This window comes from Exophiala oligosperma (assembly GCF_000835515.1).
Source record: "Exophiala oligosperma strain CBS 72588 unplaced genomic scaffold supercont1.4, whole genome shotgun sequence".
Classification (NCBI taxonomy): Eukaryota; Fungi; Ascomycota; class Eurotiomycetes; order Chaetothyriales; family Herpotrichiellaceae; genus Exophiala; species Exophiala oligosperma.
The window spans coordinates 1,295,824-1,308,508 of record NW_015622821.1 but is presented as its reverse complement, the minus strand read 5'-3'; the positions used below and the strand labels follow the sequence as shown (position 1 = coordinate 1,308,508).

General features: G+C 50.7%; 3 protein-coding genes across 4 annotated transcripts; 2 read left to right on the top strand and 1 right to left on the bottom strand.

Annotated features, from left to right (window-relative positions):
- Positions 1–238: 238 nt before the first annotated feature.
- Positions 239–3,859, bottom strand: PV06_04607 (the record flags this gene model as incomplete). 2 transcript variants are annotated; one of them, XM_016405522.1, is made up of 2 exons in its annotated part: positions 2,383–2,710; positions 239–2,261 (listed from the first exon to the last, which is right to left on the bottom strand). In XM_016405522.1, the coding sequence occupies exon 2, from the start codon at positions 1,850–1,852 to the stop codon at positions 707–709; it is 1,146 nt and encodes a 381-aa protein (XP_016263728.1). In that variant the 5' UTR covers positions 1,853–2,261; positions 2,383–2,710. The 2 variants fall into 2 exon arrangements, with proteins under 2 accessions (XP_016263728.1, XP_016263727.1); XM_016405521.1 differs by adding an exon at positions 3,044–3,859 and having other exon boundaries at positions 707–2,979.
- Positions 3,860–4,580: 721 nt separating this feature from the next.
- PV06_04606 (uncharacterized protein) lies at positions 4,581–7,325 on the top strand. Its single transcript, XM_016405520.1, has one exon. It carries the CDS (start codon positions 4,684–4,686, stop codon positions 7,117–7,119), a length of 2,436 nt encoding a protein of 811 aa, XP_016263726.1. The 5' UTR covers positions 4,581–4,683; the 3' UTR covers positions 7,120–7,325.
- On the top strand, positions 7,302–12,379 carry PV06_04605 (uncharacterized protein). The gene is made up of 2 exons (XM_016405519.1): positions 7,302–11,772; positions 11,838–12,379. The coding sequence occupies exons 1-2, from the start codon at positions 7,543–7,545 to the stop codon at positions 12,078–12,080; spliced, it is 4,473 nt and encodes a 1,490-aa protein (XP_016263725.1). The 5' UTR covers positions 7,302–7,542; the 3' UTR covers positions 12,081–12,379.
- Positions 12,380–12,685: the final 306 nt, after the last annotated feature.

The following is a 12,685-nucleotide window of genomic DNA, read 5'->3' as shown; positions in this document are numbered from 1 at the left end:
AATGATGACTTCAACTTTTACAAGACCACACACTTGTTCCAACCGATCTATTACCTACTCCGTACGTAGCTAGGTGGCTGATTCTTGGCTTAGCCAGTCTAGACCTTTGTTTCTTGCATGCGTACGGGAAGTATGGAGTATGTGAGTCGAGGATATCGGGGCAAGGGAAATAAAAGAAAAAAAATGGCGTACCTAGCTAAACCCAAAGCGGCGAAGGGAGCCAGTCCCAAAAATAATCACATATATACAGCACGTGCGTATGGAGTATTAAAAAACAAGAATTCCCTAACGACAAGGCCGATTCCATCTTTTCATCGTAACCTCGATCCACTACTCACCACGGAGTAGAAGCGGAGGATATTTTATCATTCGGCCCCTGTACTCATTCTGGCCCCCTTGGCGGGAGCCTTCTACAAAAGGGCTTAGAATCAAATCACGGCACACAAACACGTGGAATACGAGGGACCCTCGAGTTAGGGTGGTCAACGACCCCTTTCATCATTACAAACACGCCACTCTCAAGGAGAAAGGGGCTGAGCCACAACACGGTCGTATCAGGTGCCAATGCTCATCCCCGTGGCCCCCTTACAATGTTGGCTTTGATGCCAAGCTCCGAGAGCCCCTTTGATTGCGTCTAACTTGCGTTCTATGACCTGGCGGTAACTGTACTCCGTAGGTGACTGACAAGCGTATGTGCCTGGGTATTCTAGTCCCAAATGGCCAAACATCTCAACTCCAAACTCTCTCGGGCCTCTTCGTCCTCGGTCCCAGGTAGGTCGACGCTGCTGTGTAGGGTGCCGCCGGCGGCGACGGTCTCCCTGTCGCGGTCCGAGTCGAACAGGCCAATCACCAGGACCTCCTCGGGTTCCTGTTTCGAGACAAAGTACCACTTCTGCCCGGCGGACCAGTGCGCGAGGTACGACTCGGTCGGGTGCGTGGACAGGTCGCCCGGCACGCCGAGGTTGGGCGTCTTGACGACGACGGGCACGTAGTCCTGCTCGAGGAAGGTGCGCGCGTCGCCGAGCGCCAGGGGGTCGCGGTGCACTCGCTTCAGCGGCCGCCAGATCGAGTACAGCGCCCAGCGGGGCCCCAGGCCGGACCCGGCGTAGGTCTCGCGGAGGGGTTTACCCTCGGCGGTGAGCTGGTCCTCGGCGGCGATGATGCGGGACGAAGCCGCCGTCATGGTCGGGTGGTATTTCCGGATGTGCATGCGGGCGCCGTTGGGGGCGTAGTCGAGGTGGACTTTGGGGGCCGGGGAGGCCCCGCCGTGTTTGGCGCTGAAGCCGATGAACTGAGGGAAGCCCAGTTCGAGCGCGGTCTCTTCCTCAAGTTTGGGTTCCGGCGGCGCGGCGGCGGACGTCGAAGGTGAGTCGTCACTGCTTTCGCTGTGGCCCGCGTGAGTGGCGAGCGCGTCTTGTTCGGACCATACGGCGGAGCGGAGGAGGAGGGCCTCGGTGAGTACGGTGGTCGCGCCCGTGATTCGCTTCACCATCTCCTCGGTCTCGGGCACGTAGCTGGCCTTGAGTGTCGACGGGTCTTTCCAGGACCGGAGCGTATAGGGGGCCGAGTTCATCGAGACCGGGTGGTGGACAGCGGCGAACCCGTGTGTCGAGAGTTGGGCGGTGGGCTCTTGAGCCTTGGAGAGCTCGGCGATGGTCGGGACCGGTCGCATGTCGATTAAGGGTTGGAGACGGACGTCACCGAACTCGGCCATGGCGGGGAGGTGGAAGTTGTGAGGACTCGGGGTGGGAGTTTGCCCTTGTGGAATGTAGCGGAGTTTGCCATAGTATTGGGCCTCGGACGACGAGGGGATGGTTTGTGTGGTTGTTTCAGTGGCGGTGGTGGTAGACATGATGAAGGATGGTGTATCAATGTGTATGGTGTTTTGGGATGGGATGCGGCGCGATATACAGGTGTCAGAGGGAAGAGTTTACCTTGACACAGAGTCGGACGTATAAGGGTCTTATAGGCTTTTGATCAGGCAGTGATATGCGCGATAGGCATTCTGATAAAGGAAAGAGAGAAATGCCAGTGATTCAAGGCCTGTTGATATCAGGCCTGTTGTTGTCTGCTTATCATGTCGTGCTGTGGTCAAGTCCGTGTTGACCCCGCAAATGTACTGCATTTCCATTTGCGGCAAGAGAGATGTTTTATCTTGTCCAACGGCCAAGTCTCTCTACGTCTTGGGGGAATGGTGGTTAATCCTGAACACAATAACAATAATTCGACACAACAGTGGTTGAAGTTGTCCGAGAATCAACCTGAATTGCACATCAGCTTCAAGGGTTCGATCCGAAGATGGGGGACCCTGGATCGACGGATGGAGTGAATAAAAGCAAAAGCCAGATGACAATTTATGAGCGATAACAAGCGAATGCGGACCTTCTGTTGACCTTGTGGGAACATAAAATCCTGCCAATATCTTCAGCGAAAGATGCCGGACAAGAAATCGAGCCTCTCTGCTTATACAAGACAAGCTGGATGACGAGGTAAGAGCTCATGCGTCAAAGGCGATACCTCCATGACTGTTGGTGAGAAACCCACCAAGCGGAGAGAGAGACAATGAACCGCCTATGAAGATGAGCAAAGGGCGAAACTGCACAAGGTGTTGTCGCATGATGCTTTTGTGCTTGACGATGGGTCACAGCCGTCTTCACGATATGAGGCAAGCCACTTTCCATGCTTCTCGTAAAAATAGTCATAAACCCAGCAGAAAAGAAAAGTCCATCCAACGTTGGATGGAGTCACAAAGTCCAAAGATGTGTAAGTAGAGAGAAGCAGTCATCCCCTGTCGGGATCCAGCAACCAAAATCCTGGGGAACATGTCCAGGGATTGGCAGTAGCTGGCCGGTCATGTATACCACTGTGGACTGATCCAGGCTCTCCAGACAGGTATCATCGAGACAAAGCTGGGGAGATTATCTCGGCTATGTGCTTAGTGAGCAGATCGAGCTATCTCAAAACAGTGTCATATGCAAGCTCACGAATCAGGGTTAGTTGATGCCCTGCATACAAGAAGGTGGTCGCAAAGTATTGTACTCACGACTCTGCATGTTCTGTCATTACATGATACCGGTTTCAGGACTGTATTCCTTGAGAGGGGATTGCCTATGCCGCTTTCGACAGTAGACTACGGCGGCAGGGGAACTGCAGCACTCGTCTGTTTGAGGCAAGACGTCAGGAACGGCCGTACCTATGGCCTGACTCGTGATTGAACGTGCCACCTGAGCGGATCACCATTGATGTCCCCGTCTACGTGCCGAGCAGAAGACTGTTCATAGACCTCGATGCTGGAACTGACCAGGATTGAACGGGCCATCGACCATGGCTTGGCTGAAGGCGTGCATATATAAGGGAGGCCACCACCCCCAAGATGTCAAATTCTGGGGTATGTCTTTCACCTGAAGAAACCCCAGCAGCTCTTTGTTTCTAGGCTCACGAGTTTACACTCTGATGCCTGCAGGTACCAGACCGCCCCCCTTCGGACATGCAGGCTATATCCTACCATTGAGGATTCAGTCTCGATGCCGCTGCTTGTCACAATCATCTTGCAGGCTCAGAGCAATTTTGAACTATGGTGAGGTAACGTTGAAAAATCTTCTTTCGAGTGTTGCAACCTCTCAAGACCTCACCTCTGGCAAAGCTCGTGCAAAGGAGAGTGACTCTGCTTGTTCATGGCCGTGATCGGGCGTGCATTCTCATGATGCGTCATTATTGGATCCGCCGAAGAAGCTCGGATGTTATTTCCTGGGGCTCATTAGCGAAAATCAGAGATTAACCGATGCACAAGTGGTACGATAGTGGTCGATTCAAGTGGCAGCCATCGGTCGTTCTGGACTGCCATGATGGATGAGGATCGCCAGGAATGCTAATGCAGGCGTCTTAAGACGTGGTATTGATGATACGAGTGATTACTGTCATATACCTGGAGTAGAGAGAGCGAGACAGACAGAGTGAGAGAGAAAGACGGAAACGTCGGCAGCTCCAAACTTCGCCGCTATGCCTCATGTAGCTTGTTACGTGGTCATATCACACCACTTCGCCTGGGCGACACCATCGACTATCAATTAGTTATTACCACATGTTCTCCAGTCATCGACATCTCCTGATGGCTGATCCGACACTCTAAGTTGTGTCTTGTTTGTGCTGCATTGCTATTGACACCGGAAAGCTCCCTGGGATGGACCCTGGGCAACCAAGGACGCCGCGACTGGCCAGAGTCGGCGATGGAGAAGAAGATCAGCTCAGTAATCCTGACGATGCAGCAGGTCTTGGTGTAGCATTCGGGTCACCCATAGCCTCATGCAGTACAGCCACGTGCAGGGTTCTGTAGTAACTCGTATCTGTGCAAATGCTAAGCTAAGCTAGATCTCCGCTGTCCCTACACAATTGGAAGCACGGGACGGAAAGATCACGATGCATATCCTGCTCTCGGTGACGTTCATGAAGGTCAATGTGAGCGAAGGATCAATGAATGGGTGACGGGCCTTGCCGCCAACATTCTTGTAGTGTCCTCAATCAATTGTTTTTCTCGTATCTGGTATATAACCTGGCTGTGTCCTCTTTCACCTTTAGACTTCATCCATTTCTCACTCTTGTCTCATCATAGAACTTCTTCCAGACAATCTCTTCATCAACCCCCACTGACCCATCTTTGATCCCTACTTGACCATTGTCACCACCATGGCTCCCGTAGCTGATACAGATGTCTCTATCGAGAGCATCTCAGCCTACGGCAAAGCCCGTTCCACCGTCAAGGACAAACCTCTCAGTGATGAGGAACTTAGACTCACGGATGACTACATGCGTGCGAGTCTTTACCTATGCCTCGGCATGCTTTACCTTCGACACAACCCTCTCCTCAGAGAACCTCTCAAAGTAGAAGACCTCAAGGCCCGATTGCTGGGACATTGGGGTTCCGACGCCGGCCAGATCTTCGTCTATGTGCACATGAATCGACTGATCAAAAAATACGGTCTCGATGCTCTCTTCATCTCCGGCCCTGGACACGGTGCTCCCGCCGTCATCTCCCAGTCCTACCTGGAGGGTGTCTACAGCGAAGTCTACCCCGACAAGTCCGAGGATGTCGAAGGATTGAGAAAATTCTTCAAGCAATTCTCATTCCCAGGCGGAATCGGCAGCCACGCCACTCCTGAAACCCCCGGCAGTCTTCATGAGGGTGGTGAGCTTGGCTACTCAATCAGTCACGCCTTTGGTGCCGTCTTCGATCACCCAGATCTGATTGCTTTGACCATGGTCGGTGACGGTGAATCAGAGACTGGTCCTCTTGCCACAAGCTGGCACAGCACCAAATTCCTGAATCCAATCACTGATGGTGCAGTCCTACCTGTTCTGCACTTGAACGGCTACAAGATCAATAACCCCACAGTCCTTGCTCGTGTTTCCCACAAAGAACTTGAGTCACTATTCTATGGCTACGGCTGGACTCCATACTTTGTCGAAGGAAGTGACCCCGATACCATGCACCAGGCAATGGCTGCCACCTTGGAGAAGTGTGTCCTGGAAATCCGGGGCTATCAGAAGAAGGCTCGTGAATCTGGAAAGGCATTCCGTCCTTTCTGGCCCATGATTGTCCTCCGAAGTCCCAAGGGCTGGACTGGTCCTCGGACTGTGGATGGCCACTACCTCGAAGGTTTCTGGAGAGCCCATCAAATCCCCATCCCAGATGTTGCCTCGAGCAAACAACATTTGAAACTTCTCGAGGATTGGATGAAGAGCTATACCCCGGAGAAGTACTTCACCGAAGATGGCAAACTGATTCCGGGACTCAAGAAGCTTGCTCCTGAGGGCAACGCCCGCATGAGCGCCAACCCCGTCGCCAACGGCGGCCTGATTAAGAAGCCCTTGAAGTTGCCAGACTTCCGCGACTACAAGGTCGAGGTCAAGCACGGTGGCAATACCAACGCCCCCAGCATGTCGAACATGGCTGTATTCCTCCGGGATGTCATTGCAAAGAATCAGACCAATTTCCGTCTCTTTGGACCGGATGAGACTGAATCCAACAAGCTTGGAGGGGTTTATGCAGCAGGCAAGAAGGTGTGGATGGGTGAATACTTTGAGGAGGACGCTGATGGTGGCAACCTCGCCACTGAAGGTCGTGTGATGGAGATGTTGAGTGAACACACTTGCGAAGGCTGGCTCGAAGGCTATGTTCTCTCCGGCCGACACGGCTTGCTCAACAGCTACGAACCCTTCATTCACATCATTGATTCGATGGTGAATCAACATTGCAAATGGATCGAGAAGTGTCTCGAAGTCGAATGGCGAGCCAAGGTGGCATCCTTGAACATCCTCCTGACCGCGACTGTTTGGCGTCAAGACCACAATGGTTTCACTCACCAAGATCCAGGCTTCCTCGATGTTGTTGCCAACAAATCACCTGAAGTGGTGCGTATTTACCTCCCTCCAGATGGAAACTGCCTATTGTCATGCATGGACCATTGCTTGCGAAGCAGCAACTATGTCAATGTAATTGTCGCCGACAAACAGGATCATCTGCAATACCTTGACATGGAAGCCGCCATCGAACACTGCACCAAGGGTGCTGGTATCTGGGACTGGGCATCAAATGATCAAGGACAAGAACCTGATCTTGTCATGGCATCCTGTGGTGATGTTCCCACCCACGAGTCGCTCGCCGCCACAGCTCTTCTCCGCGAGTACATCCCTGAACTCAAGATCAGATTTGTCAATGTGGTCGACCTCTTCAAGCTCATTCCTCACGGCGACCATCCCCACGGTCTCACAGACACGGAGTTCTCTGCCATCTTCACAGACAACAAGCCTGTCATCTTCAACTTCCACTCTTACCCGTGGCTCATTCACCGCCTGACTTTCAACCGTAAGGGATCACACAATCTTCAAGTGCACGGATACAATGAGAAAGGAAACATTGACACACCACTTGAGCTTGCCATCCGCAATAAGACGGACAGGTTCAGTCTGGCTATGGAAGCTCTGGACAAGATGCCCAACCTCGGCAACAAGGGCTCAAGTGCACGGGAGAAGCTGCTCAATGAGCAGATCAAATGCAAAAATGAGGCTTTCCATGAGGGTATCGATCCAGAGTACATCCGCAAATGGGTATGGCCTTTTTAGACAATTGACGACGTGTTCCGGCAATGATTCTATGAACAAACAAATGGGAAGGGGGTGCGGTTCCTTGAAAATGGAGTGTATTGGCGGGAGGACATGAACTTGATAGAGTTTTCGATCCATATGTTAATGAGAGAGTATCATGCTTTAGATACAGGTCTTTGAGTTCACAATAATGAGGCTAAATGAAATGACCTTTTGTCTTTCAAGTGCTTTTCATGTATGTCTTGCTTCAAATGTAAATGTATAATTGTCAACAAAAGGACACAACCTTTGCGTCTTGACATCGCCCGTGTTATGTAAGCAACCACTTTGCCATTAGGCTAGACCGTTTTGAGTTACGATTGTTGACATTGAGTAAACACTCGTAGTCGCAAGACTCTCTGCATGAATAAACCACAACAGACGACATAGACAATCGGCAAGATGTCAGCTGAGTCGCCTGTTCGGCCGACGCGCCGTGCCACGCGCAAAACATTCGTGGTAGAAGAATCTGACGACGAATTGAGTCCTGTTCAAGAGGAGGAGAAGGATGAAGAGTTTACGCCTGCGCCAAAACGCAGCCCGCGAAAGTCGACGAGAAGACAGACGATTGCAAGCGCGGCAGCAACACCAAAACGCTCAGCTAGAGCACGAAAAGTCAAGACAGGCGAAGGAATCGAGCCTACTCAGATATTCGACCCTGACGAAAGTATGGCGCCCAGTGAAGCTGCATCTCCTACGAAAAGTCCCTCACCGCGTAAACGAAAGAGCACTTCCCCTCGAAAAGGCCGTAGATCCTCGGCGGCTCCTCCTGTACCCCCATTACCCTCCGCCACCGACGATACGCCATCGCAAGCAGTGCTGCAGGCACAAGCAACACCTTTGAAGGACATCACGAGTACGGCATTGAACAAGAACGCGCAGTCGCTGCCGGACGCAGATGTGTTCAAATCTTCTCGACCTATGGACATGGTTATGGAGAAGCCCATGGATATTGTCATCCGAGCAAGAGCCCAAGCTGTGCCAGTAGTGGAAGAGGCAACTGGGCCAAAGTCTCGGATGGTGATCCGACAGCTGGTCATGATCAATTTCAAAAGTTACGCTGGACGACAGATCGTTGGACCATTCCACCCGTCATTTTCTGCGGTTGTTGGTCCCAATGGATCTGGTAAATCCAATGTTATCGACTCTTTGCTCTTTGTCTTTGGGTTTCGAGCCAGTAAAATGAGACAGGGCAAAATCTCGGCCCTGATCCACAACTCAGCACAGCACCAAGACTTAAATTACTGTGAAGTGGAGGTATACTTTCAAGAAATTGTAGACTTACCAGGAGGTAAGCATGAGGTGGTACCGGACTCACAACTTGTTGTTTCACGGAAAGCATTCAAGAACAATTCTAGCAACTACTATCTGAATGGACGGACCACCAATTTCACCACAGTTACGACATTATTGAAAGACAAAGGTATCGACCTGGATCACAAAAGATTCTTGATCCTTCAGGGCGAGGTCGAGTCTATTGCACAAATGAAACCGAAAGCTGCTAACGAGCACGACGACGGACTGCTGGAGTACCTTGAAGACATTATAGGGACATCCAAATACAAGACACCTATCGAGGAAGCAGCAGTTGAGCTCGAAAGCCTGAACGAAGTTTGTATTGAGAAGCAGGGACGTGTCCAACACGTTGAGAAGGAAAAGAACAACTTGGAAGACAAGAAGAACAAAGCCCTGACTTTCATTCGTGACGAGAACGAATTAGCAGAGAAACAATCTGCTCTCTATCAGATTTATATTGCAGAATGCGACGACAACACCAAAGTCACCGAGGAGGCCATTCAACAAATCCAAGGACAACTGGATACCGAGCTCGAGAAACATGCCGGTAATGAGGATGCCATCAAAGAGTTGGAAAGGGCTTACAATAAAGCTCTCAAGCAGTATGAACGCATTGAGAAACAGACTCAAGAACTTACCAAAGAGCTAGCTAAATATGACAAGGAAAATGTCAAGTTTGAGGAAAAACGCAAGTTTATCAACGGAAAGCAGAAGAAAGCCGACAAACAGGCCACAACGAGTCGATTGACCGCATCCGAAGCACAAAGCCTAGTAGAGAAACACACGGACGACATTGAGAGGAAAACTGCCGAGATAGCTGAGCTGGAACAAGAAATGCAGAAAGAAGAACAAGAACTTGCTGTTATTCGAGAGAACCTGAAAGGGAAAACACAAGGTCTATCGGATCAAATAGCCGCCAAACAGAAGTCGCTGGAGCCATGGAATGCGAAGATGAATCAAAAGCAGTCTGAGATCGCAGTAGCGCAGTCTGAGCTGGATATTTTGAAAGAGAAAGCAAACAGTGGGCAAAAGGCAATTGACCAGGCAAATGAGAAGATCGAGAGCATCGAAGCCAGCAGAGAATCTAAACTGGAGGAGATTGAGCAGCATAAGCATGCAAAAGCCCGACTTGAGAAAGATGTCAGGAAAATCCAAGATGCCTTACAGAAGCTTGCAGCGAGTGAGCCTGAAGTTCGATCGCAGATCTCTTCGGCAAGACAGAAGGCTGATGAAGCGCGGGCCAGTCTCGCAAGCAGCCAAAACCAAGGCAATGTGCTCAAAGGCCTGCTGCGGCTCAAGGACTCTGGACGGATCGATGGCTTCCATGGCCGCCTTGGAAATCTCGGCACCATCGATGAGAAATTCGACGTCGCTATTTCCACGGCTTGTCCATCCCTAGAGAACATGGTCGTCGATAACGTTGAAGTTGGACAACAATGTATCGAGTATCTGCGGAAAAATAACCTAGGCCGTGCCAACTTCATCCTGCTCGATAAGCTGGCACAGCGCGATCTGTCCGCCATACAGACACCTGAAAATGTCCCGCGACTTTTCGATCTCATCAAGCCAAAGGATGAACGTTTTGCTCCCGCATTCTACAGCATCATGCAGAACACTCTCGTTGCAAAAGACCTTGAGCAAGCTAATCGGATTGCCTACGGAGCCAGGAGATGGCGCGTGGTCACCCTCGACGGCCAGCTGATCGATGTCTCCGGTACCATGAGTGGCGGTGGCACTCGTGTTGCCCGTGGCGCAATGTCGTCCAAGCCGGTATCTGAAACGACGAGAGAGCAAGTACAGAAGCTTGAAGACGACCGGGATCAGCTAGAAAGGCAATTTGAGACTTTCCAAGCGCGACAAAGAGAACTTGAGACTAGCTTACAAGAAAAGCAAGAGGAGATCCCGAGGCTTGAGACAGTTATCCAAAAGATCAACTTGGAGGTCGAGAATTGCAGCAGGAATCTCACAGATGCGCAAAAGCGCGTCCAGGATCTCATAGCGGAGCTTGCTACTACGTCTGCGGACGATTCCCAGATTAAAGCTCTCGAAAAGCAGATAGCTTCGATGAACAAAGAGCTTGAGAAGCTACACTCGGAAACCGCTAGTGTTGAGGGCGAGATCCAGGCGCTTCAAGATAAGATCATGGAAGTGGGTGGTATCCAGCTTCGCACGCAGAAAGCTAGGGTGGACGGACTCAAAGAGAGGGTTGATCTGCTCAACGATGATATCTCTACTGCCGAGGTTGCGAGAACCAAGAACGAGAAGCTCAAAGTCAAGAACGAAAAGGCAAAGGCTGATGCTGAAAAAGAGATTGAGACCCTGTCGAAGGACTTGGAGCGCTTGGAAGATGACATCGAAAAGCACAAGGCCGCTGCGGCAGATTTGAGAAGCCGAAGCGAACAATCTCAGGAAGAGCAAGACACCATGAAGGAAGAACTTGGAACATTCAAGAAGAATCTTGATTCTCAGACCTCGGAGTTGAATTCTACTCGAGCGCTAGAGATCGAAATGAAGAACAAGCTTGAAGAAAACCAGAAGGTTCTTTCGGACAATCACAAAAAGAGTCGCTACTGGGCGGAGAAGTTGTCCAAATTATCCCTACATGATGTTGCTGATCTGGAGGGTGTTCCTGAAGAACAGCCAGCAGAAGAGCAGACAAAAAAAGAGCCCCCATCTTCCGATAACGAACAAGAAATGACAGATGCTCCTCCGGAGATGGAAGCTGATCCTGATGCTATGGACGTTGATGAAGAAGAGCAGTCTGAAGAGCAGCCAGACTTGTCCACCCAGAAGCAGCAAGCACGACGAGAACTACAGACATTTACTCGCGATGAATTGAGTGATATGTCTAAAGATCATCTCGTCGCGTCTATCGCAGCCCTGGAGGAAAAAGTTGGCAACACATCGGGCATCGATCTTTCAGTGATCGCCGAATATCGACGGCGCTGTGAGGAAGTAGCTTCACGTACAAGCGACCTCAGGGGTGCTGTCAAGACAAGAGACTCGGCCAAGACGCGTCTCACCGACCTTCGCAACCTTCGACTTACCCAATTTATGACGGGCTTCACGACGATCTCGTCCCATCTCAAGTCTATGTACCAGCTTATCACGCTTGGCGGCAATGCAGAACTTGAGCTTGTCGACAGTCTCGACCCTTTCTCTGAGGGGATCTTGTTCAGCGTCATGCCGCCCAAGAAAAGCTGGAAAAATATCGGTAACTTGTCTGGTGGAGAGAAGACGCTCAGCTCTTTGGCATTGGTGTTTGCATTGCATGTCTACCGACCCACGCCATTATATGTCATGGACGAAATCGATGCCGCCTTGGATTTCAGAAATGTAGGTTCGCATGACGCATATCGTATTCAGATTTGGATAGAATGCTAACATCAGTATGACTCTAGGTGTCCATTGTTGCAGGCTACATCAAGGAACGAACAAAGAATGCACAATTTATCGTTATTTCCTTACGAAATAACATGTTTGAGCTTGCAGAACGGCTGGTTGGTATCTACAAGGTCAACCACATGACCAAGAGTGTGACGGTTGAGAATCAAGATTACCTCGCCCGAGGTCGCCAGCGGCAGATCCAGGCACAACAGCAAAACCATGGCGGACCTGGTGTACAGGCTGGACAAATCCGGTGATATTTAGGAGCGAACCTCGGGTGAACAGCCCATTTGATGATATTATGATGCGTTAGGAGCAAATCCATGGGCTTCTGGGATCCGAACATACTGGGGAATATGAGGATACCTAATGAGGAGCAAGATGTACAGTCATGCATATACTAAGGGCCCAAGAAAGCATACAATCCTCGTTGTGCCTTGAGTTATTGGTCTATTCAATCTACCTCCTCTTCTTCTTGTCTAGACTACGGAATACTTTTACTCATCCATGGTACTCCGTACCCTAAGGGCCATTGACATTGACATTGACACCAAATGACACCTTCCCAATCTAGGTTCGGAAGCTGTTACTCCGGACTCCGGATTCCGTATTCGTATACTCCCTAGTTTCCCCGGCTTAATCTCCTCCTGCTATTCCTCCTTCACTTCCACCGGCATCACCACCATCTCCTCCATCCGCTTTCTCCTCCACCGCTGGTTGACTACTCCTCTTTTCAAACATGTCGATCATTCATGGTCTGGTACCTTGCAGCAAATGTTGCATTGCCTATTTCATTGCGTCATTCAAAGCTGAAGAGTACCAGGACTTCCTGGGCATGATGTTCATCCCGCGCGAAGCTTTA

Coding starts and splice junctions, on each gene's coding strand:
- PV06_04606 (XM_016405520.1), top strand. CDS start 4,684: ATGGCTCCCGTAGCTGATACAGATGTCTCTATCGAGAGCATCTCAGCC.
- PV06_04605 (XM_016405519.1), top strand. CDS start 7,543: ATGTCAGCTGAGTCGCCTGTTCGGCCGACGCGCCGTGCCACGCGCAAA. Junction 11,773..11,837: donor CCGCCTTGGATTTCAGAAAT/GTAGGTTCGCAT, acceptor GTATGACTCTAG/GTGTCCATTGTTGCAGGCTA.